The sequence below is a fragment of the Pan troglodytes genome, chromosome 5 (assembly GCF_028858775.2).
Source record: "Pan troglodytes isolate AG18354 chromosome 5, NHGRI_mPanTro3-v2.0_pri, whole genome shotgun sequence".
NCBI classification, from domain to species: Eukaryota; Metazoa; Chordata; class Mammalia; order Primates; family Hominidae; genus Pan; species Pan troglodytes.
Genome location: NC_072403.2, coordinates 123,295,789 through 123,319,834, shown reverse-complemented (window position 1 = coordinate 123,319,834; position 24,046 = coordinate 123,295,789). Strand labels below are relative to the sequence as shown.

Here is a 24,046-nt window from a genome sequence, read left to right as displayed (position 1 = left end):
TCTGAAAGAGAAAGGAATATATTATGATAGGTTGGCTAATTATATTCCTTCTCTATCAATGGTGAAAAGATACGTGTGTTTGAACATCTAAATATATACTTGTGAGTACATATATATGTATATTATTTGAGTTGTGAAAATTATGTGGTTTAACAACTAACATGTAATATTCCATCAAAATTTCCTTTAAAATAGACAATGGAAAATGAGTTTTTGCTAACATGTTTTTCTTAAAACATTAAAAAGTGTTTCAAGGCCAGGGCGCAATGGCTCACACCTGTAATTCCAGCACTTTGGGAGGCCGAGGTAGGCAGATCACTTGAGGTCAGGAGTTCAAGACCAGCCTGGCCAACATGGTGAAACCCCTTCTGTACTAAAAATACAAAAATTAACTCTGCATGATGTCACATGCTTGTATTCCCAGTTACTTGGGAAGCTGAGGCAGGAGAATCGCTTGAACCTGGGAGGTGGAGGTTGAGGTGAGCTGAGTTCGCACCAGTGCACTCCAGCCTGGGCGATGGAGCGAGACTCCATCTCAAAAAAAAAAAAAAAATACCAAAGTGTTTCAAATCAAAAGTTAATGAAATATGTCATCAACCACTTTGTAGTAAAATTAAGGATCTCCCCTTTTCCACTTGGTGTCCATTTTTGTACAAGGCCTAAATTTTGGAATGAGTAAACTAGGATCCACACTAGATGTTATCTCTTCATTCTGTTAAGTAGGGTCAATTATGTGGTGTCTTCTTTATCTTCTCTTTTGGGGCACTGATGAAAAGCAAATGCTTTTGAGTCAAAGATCCTGACTGGGAAACAATCCTTTGTAGTTCTCATAAAAATTAATGACCTGGTGGTATCATTACTTTTCCTAGCTATGATCCCACTGTTGATCATTCATACATTTTATCAGTTCTGTAGTTATGAAGAATTTTAAAGTATTCCCTATCTCAGCAGTAGTTGAGGGCAGGAAGAATGGTGAATATCATTTGCCCATTTCTCAGTGTGCTCACCTTCCCTTATCTCTTATTGCATGTTCTCCCTTGTTTTTTGAATACTGAAAAAGATGTCTCTAGGCAACTGATTTCATATGTGTATGGTTTTTTATGCATTCCTCTGAGGTTTTTATATTATCCTATCCCATTCTGCCCCGGGTATAACCATATGCTAAAACATTTTATATTCCTTTTATATAAAATGTAATGAACCAAAATACGTAGAATTTACTTCAAAAGGATCTAGGGTAGTCAGTATAATATGTTTTGTATTTTTCTCATCCTATTTTTCATTATATATACATATAAAGTATCAATTTTGTCATGAATAATTGTGAATTAATATATCAGGTTTTCTGGGTACAAGCTAAACGTAAGATAATTGTATAAGTAAGAAAAATGTTAGAAAGTTTGCTCTCACATAATTATTATGTTTTTTATATCCTTTAATTGCAGCTCTTTAATATTGGAAGGTGTTGAACCACAGAGTACATGTGAATTAGAAGTGGATGCTGTAGCTGCTGATATCTTAAATCGTCTGGACATTGAAGGTTCATACACAATTATTCTTAATATATGTTTTTATTTTTTAAAATTAATGACCGGCCGGGTGTGGTGGCTCACGCCTGTAATCCCAGCACTTTGGGAGGCCAAGGTGGGTGGATCATGAGGTCAGATCGAGACCATCCTGGCCAACATGGTGAAACCCCGTCTCTACTAAAATACAAAATAAATTAGCTGAGCGTGGTGGCACACGTCTGTAGTCCCAGCTACTCGGGAGGCTGAGGCAGGGGAATCACTTGAGCCCGGGTGGCGGAGGTTGCAGTGGGCCAAGATCGCACCACTGCACTCCAGCCTGGTGATAGAGCAAGACTCTATCTCAAAAAAAAAAAAAAAAAATTAATGACCAAAGTAGAATAGAAAAAGTAGGAAAGAAAACTTTACGAGGAAACTAAGATATTATAGAAGGAGGATACAAAATGTTATGAAGATTGCTTCTATACTTCTGATGAGGTATTAATTTTTTGTTTATATTTTTGTCCAAATGACTATATTTGAATAGATTATACTAAAATAAGTGTGACACTAAATAAAATTAGCTAATATAAAGCAATTTAAAGTACTGTGCCTTTTAATTTCTTAATTTTCATATTATATATCAGCAAGGGGACTCTTAGGTCTATTGACTATCATCAGATGTTTGAATTGTATTCACTTGCTGGATTTTGGGGAACCACTAGGAAGAAAACTAAAAAAGGAGTAACATAGTAAGTGTAGGTTGGGATAATTTGTCCACTTTATTACACAAAATATGTGATTGGTTTTTTTAAAGGCAGTATTTGTTAAAGAAAAGTTTAGATTTTTTAGGCATTTCTTACTTTGACCCTGTAGTATTGAAGTATTATTGTGATTACAGCTCAAATTGGTGGAAACCCTGGTCTACAGGCCATATGGGAAGATGAAAAGCAACGGCGAAGAAACAGAAATGAAACTTCTCAAATGAGCCAACCTGAGTCACAAGGTATACACCTAATAGTGCTCTGATTATTCTTTTAAATCAAGTACTTTAATGGAAAAGTTTGTCATTGAGTTGTTCCTTTGACATTAGATTTTACTTTTCAAATGACCTTTATATTTTGTATGTATTTTTCTTGTTGTCATTGCTGTACAGCCACTATTTATCTTTACAGCTGTCTCCAATTGTCGCTTATTATCTCTTTGTAAGAAGTTGACGTTTTTACTGTTCTTTGTTTTTAATGTACCTTGTCCTCTTGCCTCGCTTTTTTGTTTTCATTCTCTAGTATGTTCTAGCCCTCTGTATTTCCAAATGAGCTATAGAAAACTCACAGAAGATCATGAATCTCAACTTAGAAACACTGTTTAATACATTAAGCTTTGAAAATGTAGCCATTGAAATGCTGCCCACAGTTTATTTTCTGAGTATGTCATATAAGCTCTCACTTTGTTCAATATGTACAGCTCTAAAGAAACATTTATTGCTAAATGGTGCCACATTCAAAAAGAATTCGAGGGGGTTTAGATAATACCATGGATACAACAGTTTTAAAAATAAAGGTAAAAGAATGAACGACATCATTCAAAAGGCAGATATATTATTTCAAAATACAGCAGTAAGCCTATATTGAAGTTCAATTAAAATTGTTATATCTTAGGCACTAAAAATGTTTTGATAAACTTTGAGTGCCTTTTATACTTTTAAAAATAGAAATATATTTTATAAGGGGAAAATTTTTAGCTTTAGGATACAATATATTTATAGGTAGAGAACAATTTTTCTGTTTTAGATTTAGATTATAATTATAGAACTTAATCTTGAACTGACTTAAGTGCCTAATTTTATAACTTTAGTAACAACCGTTTCTCTTTTGTGTGATTCTATGGTAAAACTACAGTTAGGTTGTATTATGTATATCTAGAGAAAGATAGGAAATTGCCACCATTTTTAAAGCTAGTTTAGGAGAAGGGAAAATATTTCATTCATTTGCTATTTACATTTTTTAATGCACTTTTAAAATTCAAAGATCACAGGTTTGTGCCAGCAACAGAAAGTGAAAAAAAATTTCAGAAGAGACTTCAGGAAATTCTCAAACAGAATGATTTCTCTGTGTAAGTGGTTATTTATTATAGATCTCAGAACTAATTTTATTCCTTTGTTATCTAGTCTGTTATAAAGGATATGTTTTAATTAAGCAGAACATTATCAGGATCTGTGGACTACAACGATGGATCCCAGGAGTTCTCTGCTGAGTTAACATTGCACTCTGAGGTTCTGTCTCCTGAAATGCTTCAGTGTACACCAGCCAATATGGTAGAAGTTCACAAAGACAAAGAGTCAAGCAAAGGTAAGATTTTCTTTTCATGTATACAGAAACTACTAGAACAGATATCTAGCACTGAGATGTTAATATTTGATTGAGTTTGCTAGGGATTTTTTTCCCTATGAAATAAATATTGTGGATATAGCAAAAATTTCTCCCATTCTGTCACCCTTTCTACATCTCTAAAGGTAAGCAGTATCCTGAAGTTAGTGCAAACTGTTACCATATATAATTTTATATTTTCTTATAATGTTTGCCCACCATATATACCATTGTTTTAAGTTTTTTTTTTTTTTTTTTTTTTATACTTTAAGTTTTAGGGTACATGTGCACATTGTGCAAGTTAGTTACATATGTATACATGTGCCATGCTGGTGCGCTGCACCCACTAACTCGTCATCTAGCATTAGGTGTATCTCCCAATGCTATCCCTCCCCCCTCCCCACCACAGTCCCCAGAGTGTGATATTCCCCTTCCTGTGTCCATGTGATCTCATTGTTCAATTCCCACCTATGAGTGAGAATATGCGGTGTTTGGTTTTTTGTTCTTGCGATAGTTTACTGAGAATGATGGTTTCTAGTTTCATCCATGTCCCTACAAAGGACATGAACTCATCATTTTTTATGGCTGCATAGTATTCCATGGTGTATATGTGCCACATTTTCTTAATCCAGTCTATCATTGTTGGACATTTGGGTTGGTTCCAAGACTTTGCTATTGTGAATAATGCCGCAATAAACATACGTGTGCATGTGTCTTTATAGCAGCATGATTTATAGTCATTTGGGTATATACCCAGTAATGGGATGGCTGGGTCAAATGGTATTTCTAGTTCTAGATCCCTGAGGAATCGCCACACTGACTTCCACAATGGTTGAACTAGTTTACAGTCCCACCAACAGTGTAAAAGTGTTCCTATTTCTCCACATCCTCTCCAGCACCTGTTGTTGCCTGACTTTTTAATGATTGCCATTCTAACTGGTGTGAGATGATATCTCATAGTGGTTTTGATTTGCATTTCTCTGATGGCCAGTGATGATGAGCATTTTTTCATGTGTTTTTTGGCTGCATAAATGTCTTCTTTTGAGAAGTGTCTGTTCATGTCCCTCGCCCACTTTTTGATGGGGTTGTTTGTTTTTTTCTTGTAAATTTGTTTGAGTTCATTGTAGATTCTGGATATTAGCCCTTTGTCAGATGAGTAGGTTGCGAAAATTTTCTCCCATGTTGTAGGTTGCCTGTTCACTCTGATGGTAGTTTCTTTTGCTGTGCAGAAGCTCTTTAGTTTAATTAGATCCCATTTGTCAGTTTTGGCTTTTGTTGCCATTGCTTTTGGTGTTTTGGACATGAAGTCCTTGCCCACGCCTATGTCCTGAATGGTAATGCCTAGGTTTTCTTCTAGGGTTTTTATGGTTTTAGGTCCAACGTTTAAATCTTTAATCCATCTTGAATTGATTTTTGTATAAGGTGTAAGGAAGGGATCCAGTTTCAGCTTTCTACATATGGCTAGCCAGTTTTCCCAGCACCATTTATTAAACAGGGAATCCTTTCCCCATTGCTTGTTTTTCTCAGATTTGTCAAAGATCAGATAGTTGTAGGGAAGTGGCGTTATTTCTGAGGGCTCTGTTCTGTTCCATTGATCTATATCTCTGTTTTGGTACCAGTACCATGCTGTTTTGGTTACTGTAGCCTTGTAGTATAGTTTGAAGTCAGGTAGTGTGATGCCTCCAGCTTTGTTCTTTTGGCTTAGGATTGACTTGGCGATGCGGGCTCTTTTTTGGTTACATATGAACTTTAAAGTAGTTTTTTCCAATTCTGTGAAGAAAGTCATTGGTAGCTTGATGGGGATGGCATTGAATCTGTAAATTACCTTGGGCAGTATGGCCATTTTCACGATATTGATTCTTCCTACCCATGAGCATGGAATGTTCTTCCATTTGTTTGTATCCTCTTTTATTTCCTTGAGCAGTGGTTTGTAGTTCTCCTTGAAGAGGTCCTTCACATCCCTTGTAAGTTGGATTCCTAGGTATTTTATTCTCTTTGAAGCAATTGTGAATGGGAGTTCACTCATGATTTGGCTCTCTGTTTGTCTGTTGTTGGTGTATAGGAATGCTTGTGATTTTTGTACATTGATTTTGTATCCTGAGACTTTGCTGAAGTTGCTTATCAGCTTAAGGAGATTTTGGGCTGAGATGATGGGGTTTTCTAGATAAACAATCATGTCGTCTGCAAACAGGGACAATTTGACTTCCTCTTTTCCTAATTGAATACCCTTTATTTCCTTCTCCTGCCTGATTGCCCTGGCCAGAACTTCCAACACTATGTTGAATAGGAGTGGTGAGAGAGGGCATCCCTGTCTTGTGCCAGTTTTCAAAGGGAATGCTTCCAGTTTTTGCCCATTCAGTATGATATTGGCTGTGGGTTTGTCATAGATAGCTCTTATTATTTTGAAATATGTCCCATCAATACCTAATTTATTGAGAGTTTTTAGCATGAAGGGTTGTTGAATTTTGTCAAAGGCTTTTTCTGCATCTATTGAGATAATCATGTGGTTTTTGTCTTTGGCTCTGTTTATATGCTGGATTACATTTATTGATTTGCGTATATTGAACCCGCCTTGCATCCCAGGGATGAAGCCCACTTGATCATGGTGGATAAGCTTTTTGATGTGCTGCTGGATTCGGTTTGCCAGTATTTTATTGAGGATTTTTGCATCAATGTTCATCAAGGATATTGGTCTAAAATTCTCTTTTTTGGTTGTGTCTCTGCCCGGCTTTGGTATCAGAATGATGCTGGCCTCATAAAATGAGTTAGGGAGGATTCCCTCTTTTTCTATTGATTGGAATAGTTTCAGAAGGAACGGTACCAGTTTTAAGTTTTAAATTTTACGTAAATGATGTTTTGCTTGGCATAGATGAAGCAACTTGCTTTTTTCACTCAGCATTATATTTTTAAGCAGCTTGAAGTTTAATTTATATAACATAAAATTCAGTCATTTTAAGCGTATAATTCAATGATTTACAGTAAATTTACAAAGTTGTGCAAACGTCTCCACAATCCAGTTTTAGAATGTTTCCATCAGTCCACAGGATCCCTTGTGTCCATTTGCAGTTATGCCTATTTCCACCTCAAACCCCAAGTAACCACTAATAATACATGGGCCTTGTCTAGATACTGTATATTATGTAAGTGAAACCATACAATATATAGTCTTTTGTGTCTGGCTTCTTTTACTTAGCATAATACTTTCAAGTTTTATACAAGTTGTAGTATCTATCAGTATGTATGGAGATACCACATTTTGTTAATCCATTTATCAGTTGATCAGCATTTGAGTTATTTTCACTTTTGCCTGGTAAGAATAGTGCTGCTGGCCAGGAGCAGTGGCTCCTGCCTGTAATCTCAGCAATTTGAGAGGCTGAAGCAGGCGGATCACCTGAGGTCAGGAGTTGGCAACCAGCCTGGCCAACATGATGAAACTCTGTCTCTACTAAAAATACAAAAATTAGCCGGGCGTGGTGGCGCACACCTGTAATCCCAGCTACTCAGGAGGCTGAGGCAGGAGAATGGCTTGAACCCGGGAGGTGGAGGTTGCAGTAAGCCAAGATGATGCCACTGCATTCCAGCCTGGGCAACAGAGCAAAACTCCATCTCAAAAAAAAAAAAAATAGTGCTGTTATAAGCAGTAAAGCATAACTTTTAGGATAAATATCATAAAGTTGTAAAATGATATCAATAGTAACAAATGAAACAGTTTAAGAATAAACTTCACTAAAAAGATTACCTCTGCCAAGCAAAAGAATTACTAGGGCATGTGGTATATTTGTGTTTAATTTTTAAATAAACTCCCAAGCTGTTTTTAAAGTGACAGCAATGTTTTACTTTCCCACCAGCAATATATGAGAGTTTCTCTGGCTCTACATCCTCACTAACACTTGTTATTGTCTGTCTTTTTTTAATGTAGCCATCCTAGTGTGTGAAATAGAATCCTACTGTGGTTTTAATTTTCGTTACCCTCATTACTACTGATGTCGAGCATCTTTTATGTCAACATTATAACTTTGAAATTTATCCTTGTTCATTCATTTTAGCTGCTGATGACTGTTCCATTTTAAGACTAAACAACGTTAGCTATTTCTCTACAAGTATTAGATGGTCTTTACTTTTGCACTTAGTGCTACATCTGTCTCCTTATGGCTATGTGCAGGAGCTTCTCTACCAAACACATGTAGAAGAGTGAGTTGCTGAATGTTAGGGTGTATGCATTGTACTCTACCTAGATAGCATCTGTTCTAACAGTTTTTCTATAATGCAGTTAGCTTATACATGGTTAGTAAACAAGACAATAATAAAAGTTTTACTCAGAAGTCACATTGTATCATACGCAATTTTACTAGGCAAGCAAAGCCTCAACATTTGATAGCATCAAATAATAAGGATAAAATAATAGATGTAAAAAATTTGCTGCTCTGATTCTTTGAAATAGTGTCTCTGCATTTTAATCTGCATTTCCTAATTACTAATGAATTTGAGCATCTTTAAAGGCCATTTGGGTTTCTCTGTTTGTGAATTACATTTTGTGCTTATTTTCTATTGAGTCATTTGTCTTTTTCTTATTTGTAGGAGTTCTTCATATTTTCTAGATATTAAGTCTTTATCAGTTATACTTATTGTAGAGATGTTTTCTCTCCATCTAGGCTTATCTTATAAAAATCTTCAAAAAAAAAAGTTAACTTCTTTTCCCCCCATTAAAAAAAAAAAGTTATCCTTGGGGTTTTACATGTCTTCAGTTTTAACGTCAAGTTTACCAATATTCCTTTATGGTTTAGTTTTGGTATGTGATTTATGAGACCTTCCCTACCCTGATGTAATGAAAATTTTCTCTTAAGTATTCATTTTAAGGCTTACGTGTGCTTACAGTTTGGTTTTTCACATTTAGGTCTTTAATGCATTTGAAATTTTACATTTTACTTTTAAATTTTTTTTAATTTTTGTGGGTACATAGTAGACATATATATTTATGGGGTACATGAGAGATTTTTATACAGGCATACAATGCAATAACCACATCAGGATAAATGGGGTATCCATAACCTCAAGCATATATTTCTTTGTGTTACAAACATTCCAATTATACTTTTAGTTATTTTTTAATATACAATAGATTATTGTTGACTGTAGTCATCGTATTGTGCTATCAAATACTAGATCTTATTCCTTCTATTTTTTTGTACTCATTAACCATCCCCACTTCCCCACCCCACCCTACTACCCTTCCTAGCTTCTGGCAGCCATCATTCTACTCTCTTATCTCCTTGAGTTCCATTGTTTAAATTATTAATTAGCCCCGACAAGTGAGTGAGAACATGCAAAGTTTGTCTTTCTGTGCCTGGCATATTTCACATAACATGATGTCCTCCACTTCTATCCATGTTGTTGGAAATGGCATGATCTCATTCTCTTTATGGCTGAGTAGTACTCCATTATGTAAATGTACCACATTTTCTTTATCCATTCATCTGTTGATGGACACTTAGATTGCTTCCAAATCTTGGCTGTTGTGAATAGGACTGTGATAAACATGGGAGTGCAGATATCTCTTCAACTCGACATACCAATTTCATTTCCTTTGGATAAATACCGAGTAGAGAGATTGCTGGATTATATGGTAGTTCTATCTTTAGTTTATTAAGGAACCTTCATACTGTTCTCCATAGTGGCTGTACTAATTTACATTTCTACCAACAGTGTACGAGAGTTCCCTTTCCTCCACATCATTGCCAGCATTCATTATTGCCTGTCTTTTGGATAAAAGCCATTTTTACTAGGGTGAGATGATTTCTCATTGTAATTTTGATTTTCATTTATCTGATGATCAGTGATGTTGAGCATCTTTTCACCTGTCTGCCATTTGTATATCTTCTTTTGAGAAATGTCTGTTCAGATCTTTTGCCCATTTTTTAATTGGATTATTAGATTTTTTACTATTGAGTTATATATATTTTGGTTATTAATCCCTTGTCAGATGGATAGTTTGCAGATATTTCCTCCCATTCTGTGGGTTGTCTCTTCACTTTGTTGATTGTTTCCTTTGCTGTGCAGAAGCTTTGTATAATAACTTGATATGATCCCATTTGTCTACTTTTGCTTTGATTGCCTGTGCTTTGGGGATATTTCCCAAAAAATCTTTGCTCAGACCAATATTCTAGAGAGTTTCCCCAATGTTTTCTTTTAGTATTTTCATAGTTGGAGTCTTAGATTTAAGTCTTTAATTCATTTTGATTTAATTTCTGAATATGGTGAGAGATCAGGGTCTAGTTTCATTCTTCTGCATGTAGATATCCAATGTCTCAGCACCATTTATCTAAGAAATTGTTCTTTCCCCCAAGGTACGTTCTTGGCACCTTCATCGAAAACGAGTTCACTGTAGTCATGAATTTATTTCAGGGTTCTCTATTCCATTGGTCTGTGTGCCTGTTTTTATGCCAGTATCATGCCGTTTTGATTACTATAGCTCTGTAGTATAATTTGAAGTCAGGTAATGTGACCTCCAGTTTTGTTCTTTTTGCTCAGAGTAGCTTTGGTTATTCGGGATCTTTTGTGGTTCCATATAAATTTTAGGATTTTTTTTTCTGTTTCTGTGAAGAATATCATTGGTATTTTGATAGGGATTGCATTGAATCTGTAGATTGCTCTGGGTAGGCATGGACATTTTATCAGTATTGATTCTTCCAATCCATGAACGTGGAATATCTTTTCCATTTTTTGGTGTACTCTTCAATTTCTTGCATCAGTGTTTTATAGTTTTCATTGTAGGGATGTTTCACTTACTTGGTTAAGTTTATTCCTAAGTGTCTTATTTGTAGCTATTGTAAATGGGATTACTTTCTTGGTTTCTTATTCAGATTGTTCACTGTTGGCATATAGAAATGCTACCGATTTTCATATGTTGATTTTGTATCCTGCAACTTCGCTGAATTTGTTTTTTGGTGGAGTCTATAGGTTTTTCCTAATATAAGATCATACCATCGGCAGATAAGGATAATTCGACTTCTTCCTTTCCAATTTGGATGCACTTTATTTATTCCTTTCTTTTGTCTGATTACTCTAACTAGGACTTCTAGTACTGTGTTGAATAACAGTGGTGAAACTAGGCATCCTTGTCTTGTTCCAGATCTTAGAGAACGGGCTTTCAATTTTTCCCAGTGCTGTGAATGCACTGGGTCACACCTGAAGTCAGCATGTCCCTGGGTCTCACCCGAGGCCTGCAGCAAGTACTGCCTGAGTGTCAGTTGTGTTTACTCAAGGCCAAAGGGCTCTTTAGTGAGCAAGTGATGAACCCTGCCAGGTCTGAGTCCTTCTCTTCAAGGCAGCAGGTTCCCTTCTGGCCCAGGATGTGTTTAGAGCTGTCATCCAGGAGTTAGGGCCTGGAATATGTGTGTCACGACTCTACCTCCTCTACTGTGGCTGAGCTGGTATCCAAGTTGCAAGATAAAGTTCTCTTCACTCCTCCCTCTCCTGTCCTCTTGTGGAATGAAAGAGTCTTCTGGAGCTGCGAGTTGTGCTGCCTGGGACTGTGAAGGGTGGGGGGGGGGTGGTGACACAAGTAATTCTTTGGCTGCCCCAGCTACTCTCTCACCAGGCGTGTGTACCCCAAGTCTACTGGCTCTGAGCCCAGCACAGCACTGGGACTTGCCCAAGAATTGCAGTCCTTGTGGATAAGACTGGCTTTCAAGTTTATTTAGGATCCCAAAGCACTTTAGCCCATAGTAGTAAGGCTGGCTGCAACTCAGGTTCTGGACTGCTGGGATAGGCAGTTTCCCTCTGGCTGGGGCTGGTCAAATCCTCTCTTCATGGGTGCTTGCTAAATTCTATTCCGTGTCACTTTCCCCTGTGACAGGGACGTTGCTTTCCACTGTGACAGGGTAGCACTGAGTTCCAATGCAAAGCAAAGTCCCATATTCACTCTGTTCTGTCTCTCCTAAGCACAGATTTCTCTCTCCGTGCCTCAAGACCACTGCCTGAGAGATGGGAGGTGCTATCAGCAATTCACGACTGTCTTTTCTACCCTCTTCGCTGCCTCTTTCCTTGATATGTTGTGAAAACCAAGTACTGTGATTGCTCTCCTGATTTTTTATTCTAATGAAGGCGCTTTCTTGTGTGGGTAGTTCAGTTTGGTGTTCCTGCAGGGGACGGCAATTGTTGGAGGATTCTATATGGCCACATGGACTAATATTTTTTGATATCATGAAAATGTAATGAATGTGATATATAATGAAAGCTTTCTGAAAAATAATAATGTAAAATGAATTTTTTAATTGCTTAACCATTTCTTTGTATTTTTATAGCACTTAAAAACTATTTCTGCCCAGTTATGGCAATGAAATGGGAAACCACAACTACAGTTCACAAACAGGCATGAAAAACCAACACACGCCCCATTAGGGATTACACTAAGCTCTTTATTTTTTATGCATTCAAAAGAGAGTCCAATACACATGTGTCAAATAATGAGCACTGTCAATTTTTTTTTTCTTAGAAGAGTTCAAAAACATTTATTCTAAATTTGTTGTTTTTGAACCATAGAGAATAAAGAATTTTAGTATTCAAATAAGATAGTTTATCTTTCCTTTTCACTTTATATATTTGAATATGCAGTGATTTTTATCAGAGTAATATAACTACACACATTAAGTAGGATTAAAGAGGTTATAAATATTTGGTGATTTATAGATTCAGTGTTTGTTTTGATAAATCCATGTGACTAGTTAAATATTTCTGTGGCTTTTTATTATGTTTTTATTTGGCATGCATCATTAACATTTTGAAATTTAAAATAGGTTTATATGGTAATGCTTCCAAATTTACACGAATTCTAAATGATAAATTTTGGATTTAGGCCATTGCTTCATTTTTTTTATTCTTTGTCAAATTAAGGTCACACTAGACACAAAGTGGAAGAAGCTCTTATTAATGAAGAAGCAATTTTGAACCTTATGGAAAATAGTCAGACTTTTCAGCCTTTGACCCAAAGACTGAGTGAGTCACCTGTTTTCAGTAAGTAACAGTGCTACCATAAATATTCAGTATTGTAATTCAGAGAAAATGTGTGTTGTGAAGAGGCATTTTTTTTTTATTGACTTGAAGAGGTAAATGTTGCATGTTCAGTAAACACTCTACTGAATATGAAAATGAAACCTTGCATTAAATCAAGTAGCTTTGCTTTTTTTCTATACAGCTTAAAAAAATTTGTGAAAGAAAATAGTTTTCTAAACTGTACTTTGATTCACGGAAAACCGTATTACTTAAGAAGGAAAATGCATTTATTTTGAATTAATATTTTGCAAAGTTCAGTACATTACTAAAACACCATAAGTGGTTCTTTCTTGGTGAGTATCACAAATTTCACCGGAGGAAACACGGGTGGCTAGGGCCGTGGTCCCAGCCTCCTCATCTCACTGGCCAGGGCTGCACTCAACCAGTCCTTCAGTGGCCTCCCCTTGAGTGGCATCTCAGGCTTCCTGCAGCCACTGCCAGCCTTCCCTGGCAAGGCCTCCCAACTAGGGGCTGACAGTGCTGAGCTGTACCCACGGCCAAGACCCTGTGCAGTCCCAGGCAGCCCTGGCTAGAGCACACAACAATGTTATTTTAATAATGTCCCTAAATTACTCTAATGCAGGTGGTCCAAGGATCAACTTTGATAGGAGAGCTACCTCAACACCTGAGCCTTTGTACCAACTGTATTCTTTCAGCCTGTGCCAGTATCTATGATGTTGTTATTTTATTCTGAGTGATCTGAATTGTTGGATTATTAAGAAAACACGCCGGGCGTGGTGGCTCACGCCTGTAATCCCAGCACTTTGGGAGGCCGAGGCAGGCAGATCACGAGGTCAGGAGATCGAGACCATCCTGGCTAACACGTTGAAACCTCATCTCTGCTAAAAATACAAAAAATTAACCAGGTGTGGTGGTGGGCACCTGTAGTCCCAGCTACTCGGGAGGCTGAGGCAGGAGAATGGCATGAACCCAGGAGGCAGAGCTTGCAGTGAGCCTAGATCACGCCACTGCACTCCAACTCCAGCCTGGGTGAGAGAGCAAGACTCCATGTCAAAAAAAAAAAAAAAAGAGAAAACTTATTTGTTGGTGATTATTGTACTTGTTTTATAGTGGACAGTAGTCCTGATGAGGCTCTGGTACATCTTCTTGCTGGTTTGGAAAGTGATGGATATCGGGGGGAAAGAAATAGGATGCCATCACCATGTCGCTCCTTTGGAAATAATAAATATCCACAAAATAGTGATGATGAAGAAAATGAACCACAGATTGAAAAAGAGGAAATGGAGCTTAGTTTGGTGATGTCCCAGAGATGGGACAGCAATATTGAAGAACATTGTGCCAAAAAGAGGTAATTTTTTAGTTATTGCAGTTGTTTTATTAACTTTTATCATTATTGTCCTTCAATCAGAAATTATTTATTACTATTGTTCATGATATAAAATACCTTATGAACTAAATTGATGTTTTAAAATTCCCCTTTAGTGATCTGTTTTTCATATGGCGTATACTCCATATTCCAAGCAAAATAAAGTTTTGCTACATTTTAAAAGATTAACCTAACTTTTAGAAGTTATCCATTTATATACACAGTATTAACATATGTGAGTGATAAATGGAGCAAAATTGAAGTGCCTTCTTATCTTAGAACTTAAGAAAAAGAATGCCCTGTGATAGTTGAACTGTTGAGTATCAGAACAACAATGTATAGAGTCAGCCTGAAGACAGGGTATGGTTTTGGGCTCTGATTAGACTAAGGGAACTAAGGTTAAAAACAAATAAATAAAAGACTAAGAAGCAAACACTGGTGTTGTGGTTTGTTTCTCAAAATAAATGAATAAGTTGGTGTTGTGGTTTTCTAAATCAGTCTCTGTGAACTTGATTGGTTTGAGTCTGCCCTTTAGTTATATGCTCTGTGTATAGAAAAATCTAGGCCTATGAGCCTGAAAGACTGAGTATGCCTCTCCTTTAAACTTCTATAGGCTAGATTAGAACTTTTTTAGTCTGTATTTGAAATTTCCAACCCAAAGCCATCACTGAAAGGTGAAACAGGTTAATCCATAAATTCAGTGTTTACATGTATATGATGAAAGTTTTTATTTTTCTACTTAATAAATCAGATATAGAAATCTCCAGATGTGATGTTAAATTCTTTCCTCTAACATTGTCACTGCTGTAATAATAGGCATAGTCAATCCTATGATTAAATTTATGTTTGTATGTTCAGTGGCTGAACCAATTTGGTGAAAACCATGCCCAGTTTAACCTTGGGAAAACAAACCTAAACATTTTGTACACATATATTAGAGAGTGATTGAATAGTAGAAGCATGGTGTCTAGAAAAGGGTTTAGTTAATTCTACTCTTTATATTGGATATTATATTCTGTGCTGAGTACCATATTTTAAGAATACTGAAAAAGGAAAGGGAAAGAAGAGGAAGAAAACTAGAAGGATCTGTGAGCATTGTCACTTTTGAAGAACTTTTGAATGGAGAATGTTTGATCTAATTAAAATTACAAGATGAATGAGAAATGCCTTTATGTATTTTAAAGATTATCATGTGGAAAATGACATCAACCTGCTCTGTATAGCTACAGAGAACAAAATAGGAATCATGTATGGAAGTTGAAAGAGTTTGTGTATTACAAGAAGACAACTATGAATAATTAAAGCCATTAACAGTGGAAAGATTGCCCTGTGAGACAGCAAGCCCCTTATACAGATTATGTAAAAACAGAGATTGTGTCAGGTTCGTTAAAAATCAGGTTTTCGCATTGGGTAGAAAGTTGGACTAGACCTCTGATACCTCTTTCAGCTCTTAAGGGACTGATTTTTTTGATAAACTGTGATTTGGAAAGGCTTAATGGAAAAACAGTTCCAGTATAATAAGTATAATAAAATAATAATAATTTCAAATTGTTGAGATTAGTGAAAGAAAAAATTGGGTATGGATAGGAAAAAAGTTTGCCCATTCAATTGAAAGGGAAAACATCAAGTTAATACCAATATGAGATGAAACTTAAAGACTGGACTTCACTGTCCATCTGAATTTCTCAGTAACCCTTTGTAGTTATTGTCAGGTTGACTGAACACCTTTACTACTTCCTATTACCCTCTCTCCTTCAGCATTTTCTCTTCAGCCCTGACCTCAATGCCCCTTCACTCATCTTTTTATTCTTGTTTCTTCCAATTCAGAATGCAGGAATTGTGGTGTATTTTAGCTCACATGAAAGGGATTATGAAGTCTAACTATAATAACTCTTTGTAAGTTACTATAGTAAGACATGTTAATAAAGCAAAGTAAATATGCTTTTCTAGAAGTTACAATTTTCAGATTTTTTGTATTGTTTTACTATAGAGTAACTTAGATACATTATTATAGTTAACTTAGATACATTATTATAGAGTTACCTTAGATGCATTATTTGCATCTGAGATGGTCTTTTCTAATGATCATGCTCACCAGTGAATTTTAATGTTCTCCAGATCACTGTGCAGAAATACCCACAGAAGTTCAACTGAAGATGATGACTCATCTTCAGGAGAAGAAATGGAATGGAGTGATAACAGTTTGCTTCTAGCCAGTCTTTCTATACCTCAGTTAGATGGAACTGCAGATGAAAATAGTGGTAAGTAAACAAGTCTACTGTGAGAAATTGGTTATTCAGGATCTAAAAATGTATTTGATTTTGAGGCTAGGCGCTCTGGCTCACACCTGTAATCCCAGCATTCTGGGAGTCCAAGGTGAGAGGATCACTTGAATTCAGGAGTTCGAGACCAGCCTAGGCAACATAGTGGGACCCTGTCTCTAAAAAACTAAAAAAATTAGCCCAGCATAGTGATGCATGCCTGTAGTCCCAGCTACTCAGGAGGCTGAGGTGGGAGGCTTACTTGAGCCCAAGGGTTTGAGGCTGCAGTGAGCTGTGATTGCTCCATGGCATTCCAGCCTAGGCAACAGAGCAAGATTCTGCCTCCAAAAAAAATAATAAATAAATAAATATGATTTTGAAACTTTAATCATACTTTCTATTGATTTTGAAACTGTAATCATACTTTCTATATAGTTGGCTAAGGGAGGCTATAGTGATGTTTCGTCCTTCAGGATTTTTTTCTTTTGAAAGAATTAGATACATGATTTGCTTCTCATTTCTAAAAGGATATAACATTTATTGACCACTGAATTCAAGCTTTGAAAACTTTAATGTTTGTTGTGCAAGTAGAATAATAAACTGAAAAATATGCTCAGTTTATTTGAAGTGATAATGTAAAGCATATTATTTTATGAACATTTTTAAAGTGACAGTATTTTTCCCTTATGCCCCAAAGGAACTAAATAGTAATATAATCTATTTCTGATCAATGGAATATTTGTTTAAAATGATGACTAATAATTGTAACTAACTATATTTAGATTGAGTCATTAATGATAAGCATTACCTTTTTGTTAAGATAACCAAACTTAATTTGATGTAATTTTTTCATAGTGATAGCATTAATATCTTGGTGTGGGAAAATGTCTTAAAAATTAAAAGAGTAAAATGAAATAAACTGTTTTTCCCTCCTCATTTCAGACAATCCATTGAACAATGAAAATTCTAGAACCCACTCTTCTGTAATTGCAACAAGCAAGCTATCAGTTAAACCCTCCATCTTTCACAAAGATGCTGCTACATTAGAACCCTCATCTTCTGCTAAGATTACCTTTCAGTGTAAACACACAAGTGCCCTTTCTTCCCATGTTTTGAACAAGGAAGATTTAATTGAAGACCTTTCACAGACAAACAAAAATACAGAAAAAGGTCTAGATAATTCAGTCACTTCTTTTACAAACGAAAGCACTTATTCTATGAAATACCCTGGATCTTTAAGCAGTACTGTTCATTCAGAAAATTCTCATAAAGAGAATAGTAAGAAAGAGATCCTCCCAGTATCTTCCTGTGAAAGTAGTATTTTTGATTATGAAGAAGATATTCCATCTGTTACAAGACAAGTACCAAGTAGAAAATATACAAACATTAGAAAAATCGAAAAGGATTCCCCTTTTATACATATGCACCGTCACCCTAACGAGAATACATTGGGCAAAAATTCTTTCAACTTTTCTGACTTAAATCATTCAAAAAATAAAGTATCCTCTGAAGGAAATGAAAAAGGAAACAGCACAGCTCTGAGTAGTTTATTCCCTTCATCATTTACTGAAAATTGTGAATTATTGTCATGCTCAGGGGAGAATAGAACTATGGTGCATTCTCTTAATAGCACTGCTGATGAAAGTGGACTAAATAAACTTAAAATTAGGTATGAAGAATTTCAAGAACATAAAACAGAAAAGCCAAGCCTCAGCCAGCAAGCAGCACACTATATGTTTTTTCCCAGTGTTGTTCTTTCTAACTGTCTTACTAGACCACAGAAACTATCTCCTGTCACATATAAATTACAACCTGGCAATAAACCATCCCGGTTAAAATTGAATAAAAGGAAACTTGCAGGTCATCAGGAGACTTCTACCAAAAGTAGTGAGACTGGATCCACAAAAGATAATTTTATACAAAATAATCCTTGTAATAGTAATCCTGAGAAGGATAATGCATTGGCTAGTGATTTAACTAAAACCACTCATGGAGCTTTTGAAAATAAAACACCCACAGATGGTTTTGTAGACTGTCACTTTGGAGATGGAACGTTAGAAACTGAGCAGTCCTTTGGACTATATGGAAATAAATACACACTTAGAGCCAAACGCAAGGTAAATTATGAGACTGAAGACAGTGAGTCAAGTTTTGTAACTCACAACTCAAAAATTAGTCTACCTCATCCCATGGAAATTGGTGAAAGTTTAGATGGAACTCTCAAATCCCGAAAACGAAGAAAAATGTCTAAAAAGCTGCCCCCTGTCATCATAAAGTATATTATTATTAATAGATTTAGAGGGAGAAAAAATATGCTTGTGAAGCTAGGAAAAATAGACTCTAAAGAAAAACAAGTAATATTAACAGAAGAAAAAATGGAACTATATAAAAAGCTTGCACCTTTGAAGGACTTTTGGCCAAAAGTTCCCGACTCCCCTGCAACCAAATATCCCATTTATCCACTAACACCAAAGAAAAGTCACAGAAGAAAGTCAAAACATAAATCTGCTAAGAAAAAAACTGGTAAACAACAAAGGACAAATAATGAAAATATTAAAAGAACTTTGTCTTTCAGGAAAAAACGGTCACATGCTATTCTTTCTCCTCCCTCACCATCTTACAATGCTGAAACCGAAGATTGTGACTTGAATTATAGTGATGTTATGTCTAAACTAGGTTTTCTTTCTGAGAGAAGCACAAGTCCCATAAATTCTTCTCCACCTCGCTGCTGGTCTCCCACAGATCCAAGAGCTGAAGAAATCATGGCTGCTGCAGAAAAAGAGGCAATGCTTTTTAAGGGTCCTAATGTATATAAGAAGACTGTTAATTCTCGTATAGGAAAAACTAGTCGCGCAAGAGCACAGATTAAGAAATCAAAAGCAAAGCTTGCTAATCCCTCTATAGTTACTAAGAAAAGGAACAAACGAAATCAGACAAATAAACTAGTAGATGATGGAAAAAAGAAACCAAGAGCAAAACAAAAAACAAATGAGAAAGGTACATCGAGAAAGCATATAACACTTAAGGATGAAAAAATAAAATCTCAGTCTGGTGCTGAGGTTAAGTTTGTACTGAAACACCAGAATGTGTCTGAATTTGCAAGTAGTTCTGGAGGCTCTCAACTACTTTTTAAACAGAAAGATATGCCACTAATGGGCTCTGCTGTAGATCATCCCCTTTCTGCTTCCCTACCCACTGGAATTAATGCACAACAGAAGTTATCTGGCTGCTTTTCTTCTTTCTTAGAAAGCAAGAAGTCTGTAGATTTGCAGACATTCCCCAGTTCACGAGATGATTTGCATCCATCAGTTGTTTGTAATTCTATAGGACCTGGAGTCTCAAAAATTAATGTTCAAAGGCCTCATAATCAAAGTGCTATGTTTACTCTAAAGGAATCAACGTTAATTCAAAAAAATATATTTGACCTTTCCAATCATTTATCTCAGGTAGCACAGAATACACAGATATCTTCTGGTATGTCCTCAAAGATAGAAGATAATGCAAATAATATACAAAGAAACTATTTGTCATCAATCGGAAAGTTAAGTGAATATCGCAATTCCCTAGAATCAAAGCTGGACCAAGCATATACCCCTAATTTTTTGCATTGCAAAGACAGTCAGCAGCAGATTGTGTGCATAGCGGAACAGTCAAAGCACAGTGAAACTTGTTCTCCGGAAAATACAGCTTCAGAGGAAAGCCAAATGCCTAATAATTGCTTTGTAACTTCCTTGAGAAGTCCAATCAAACAAATAGCATGGGAGCAAAAGCAAAGGGGCTTTATTTTAGATATGTCAAATTTTAAACCTGAAAGAGTAAAACCGAGGTCATTATCAGAAGCAATTTCACAAACCAAAGCACTTTCTCAGTGTAAAAATCGAAATGTGTCAACACCTTCAGCATTTGGTGAAGGACAGTCTGGACTGGCAGTTCTAAAAGAATTGTTACAAAAAAGACAGCAGAAAGCACAAAATGCAAATACTACACAAGACCCATTATCCAATAAACATCAACCAAATAAAAATATTTCTGGTTCCCTTGAGCATAACAAAGCAAATAAACGGACACGATCGGTAACGTCCCCAAGAAAACCTCGAACTCCCAGAAGTACAAAACAAAAAGAAAAAATCCCCAAACTTCTCAAAGTAGACTCTTTAAATTTACAAAACTCTAGCCAGTTGGATAACTCTGTATCAGATGATAGTCCCATCTTTTTTTCAGATCCAGGCTTTGAAAGTTGTTACTCACTTGAAGATAGTTTATCTCCTGAACATAATTATAATTTTGATATTAACACAATAGGTCAGACTGGATTTTGTAGCTTTTATTCTGGAAGTCAGTTTGTCCCAGCTGATCAGAATTTGCCTCAGAAGTTCCTAAGTGATGCTGTTCAGGATCTTTTTCCAGGACAAGCTATAGAAAAAAATGAGTTTTTAAGTCATGACAACCAGAAATGTGATGAAGACAAGCATCATACCACAGACTCAGCCTCATGGATTAGATCTGGTACTTTAAGTCCTGAAATTTTTGAGAAGTCAACCATAGATAGCAATGAGAATCGTCGCCACAACCAGTGGAAAAATAGCTTTCATCCTCTAACAACTCGGTCTAACTCAATAATGGATTCTTTCTGTGTTCAGCAGGCAGAAGACTGTCTAAGTGAAAAATCTAGATTGAATAGGAGTTCAGTAAGCAAAGAAGTGTTTCTTAGCCTCCCACAGCCAAACAATTCAGACTGGATTCAAGGTCACACCAGAAAAGAAATGGGACAGCCTCTTGACTCAGCCAATACCTCTTTTACTGCAATACTCTCCTCCCCTGATGGTGAACTTGTAGACGTGGCCTGTGAAGATTTAGAACTGTATGTTTCAAGAAACAATGATATGTTGACACCAACTCCTGATAGTTCACCAAGATCTACTAGCTCTCCTTCACAATCTAAAAATGGCAGCTTCACCCCTCGAACTGCTAACATTCTGAAACCACTTATGTCCCCCCCAAGTAGGGAAGAAATTATGGCAACTTTGTTGGATCATGACCTGTCTGAGACTATTTACCAGGAACCATTTTGCAGTAATCCTTCTGATGTACCAGAAAAGCCCAGGTAATCAGTTATTTTTTCCCTTGGGTCACTCTGAATTATTATGATATATAAAATTATGCTATGGGGATTGAAAAAAAAAGAATGTATGCAACATTTGGTTACCTGACTGCTAGTTTTCTGTGATACCGTATTTATAAGTATATCATTGTGGAAAGTATTTCTAATTACAGACTTACTAAGAAAATTCAAAAACTAACTGGATGGTTACACCTAGAGAAATTTATTTAAGTTGACTTGGATCTACCATTATTTAACACTATGTCTTCATTAAAGATTAGAGGTGCTCACTGTAAAGATGTCATGATACTTTAAAAGGATTACAATGATCATTGTTTTTAAATGGTATTTAATTTTTAAATGTTAAACTTTTATACCATTTTAAAAGAACTTCATTTTCAAGTGTTTTGAAAAAGCATGTATGTGTTTTAAGTATTCCTCTGATATATCTCTAAGTGAAGATTATTGTAAGTTGTTTCTATTATAAACCACTTTTCATGTGGTTTCAATATCTTGTATTATATTGTTATTGTTATTATAGTTTATGCAGTTATTAGCAAATGGACTTTGGTTTCCATTCTCCTTTCTTTTAAGAATTTTTTCAGGTGGCTGGGTATGGTGGTGTGCACCTGTAATCCCAGCACTTTGGGAGGCCAAGGTGGGAGAATCGCTTGAGCCCAGGAGTTTGCGACCAGCCCAGGCAAAATAGTGAGACTCTGTCTCTACAAAAAATTAGGCCAGGCACAGTGGCTCACGCCTGTAATCCCAGCACTTTGGGAGGCCGAGGGGGGCAGATCACCTGAGGTCAGGAGTTCAAGACCAGCCTGGCCAACATGGTGAAACCCTGTCTCTACTAAAAATACAAAAATTAGCTGGACATGGTGGCAGGTGCCTGTAATCCCAGCTGCCTAGGAGGCTGAGACAGGAGAATCACTTGAACCCAGGAGGTGGAGGTTGTAGTGAGCTGAGATCACGCCACTGCACTTTGTTGCCTGGGCAATAAAGAGTGAAACTCCATCTCAGAAAAAAAAAAAAAAAAAGATAGCTGGGCGTGGTGGCATGCACCTGTGGTCCCAGCTACTCAGGAGGCTAAGGAAGGAGAATCACTTGAGCCCAGGATGTCAAGGCTGCAGTGAGCTGTGTTCACGCCGCTGCATTCCAGCTTGGGCAGTAGAATGAGACTTTATCTCAAAAAAAAAATCTCTTCAGGGAATTGATAGACAAACGTGAGCGCACGCGCACACGCAGCAAATAGCAAAATAAAAATCACAGTACTGGTTTATTTATCAGTAGTTAAGTAGTTATGGTGTATACCACTTTCATCACCAAGTTAGGACATAACTGATGAAAGCTAAATGGGTAATGTGGCTTAATCCAGAAAGTTTAAATGATGGTTCTTGTTCCTGCCCTTGTGTCCATGATCTCATATATTTAACCAGTTGCAGAGCAGGCAGTTCATTTCAGCCATCCATTCAGAAGCAGAAGAGGATGGCTGGAACTGCTAAGGCAGGCCCTGCCTTAGTCTAAATCTTGGAAAGAGATAGGAAAAGCAGCAGAGGCCACACTGCATGTATGCACTGACCTGTGGCAGTACCATGTTCCTGACTCCAGTGGGAAAAAAAAAAAGAAAGATACAATATGAATATTACACATTTGTTCAAAGCCATAGAAAGTACCACACCAAGAACAAACCCAAATGTAATCTGTGGACTTTGGACAATTATGATGTGTCAACATAGGTTCATCGATTGTAACACATGTACCACTCTGGTAGGGGATGGTGATAATGAGGGAGGCCATGTATGTGTGGGGGCACAAGGGATATATGGGAAACGTCTGTACCTTCCTTTCAATTTTGCTGTCAACCTAAAGCTGTTAAAATATCTTTTTTTAAAAGTTTAAATTAAAAAAACACGACAGTGAATGCCAGGCTTTTACCCAGCAGATTCACAATAATTCCTATAGGAATCCATTTAAGAAAGGGTTGAGAATGTGAAATGATGGATATGTTAATTTGTTTCACTGTAAGAACCATTTTACTATATACTAATATCATATTTTATACCTTAAATATACACGATAAAATTTATTTTTTTAATAAAGGGGTGAGAAAAGGTTATCAGAAATGCAGAATAAAAGTTCTCTCCTGTAATGACTTGAAGTGAAAGGTAGAAATGTCCACCTCCCAGCCCCTTTTCAACACACAGTTTTGTTTAGTACCCACATGGAACTCTTTATTTCACTGCTGGAGCATATGAAATCTGTTCTTTAGACATTAGTTTCCATCATTTTGGGGACTTTGGTGTTATCAGTAGTGATTATGGTATATTTACTTTTAGTTACCAAACTTTATGTGCTAGTCATTACCTTTGTGTTGTTGTTATTGTCCAACTTTGACACTTGTCCTGCAGCTAAAATAAAAAATAATCATTTTT

General features: G+C 36.4%; 1 protein-coding gene across 10 annotated transcripts in view; it reads left to right on the top strand.

The window, feature by feature from the left end:
* Positions 1-24,046, top strand: part of REV3L (REV3 like, DNA directed polymerase zeta catalytic subunit) — a 193,136-nt gene that overhangs the window by 92,019 nt on the left and 77,071 nt on the right. For 7 of the 10 annotated variants that reach the window (XR_010157764.1, XR_010157763.1, XR_010157765.1 and 4 more), the window contains exons 6-13: positions 1,446-1,540; positions 2,407-2,511; positions 3,533-3,617; positions 3,702-3,853; positions 12,764-12,883; positions 13,994-14,231; positions 16,368-16,510; positions 17,453-21,614. Coding sequence is in view for 6 of the 10 variants with exons in the window: in XM_016956167.4 (XP_016811656.1) it covers positions 1,446-1,540; positions 2,407-2,511; positions 3,533-3,617; positions 3,702-3,853; positions 12,764-12,883; positions 13,994-14,231; positions 16,368-16,510; positions 17,453-21,614 (5,100 nt within the window). In the remaining 4 variants the exon portion in view is untranslated. The remainder of the gene's footprint in view (positions 1-1,445; positions 1,541-2,406; positions 2,512-3,532; positions 3,618-3,701; positions 3,854-12,763; positions 12,884-13,993; positions 14,232-16,367; positions 16,511-17,452; positions 21,615-24,046) is intronic. The other 3 variants (XM_003950901.6, XM_063812636.1, XM_063812637.1) reach the window with 1 other exon arrangement.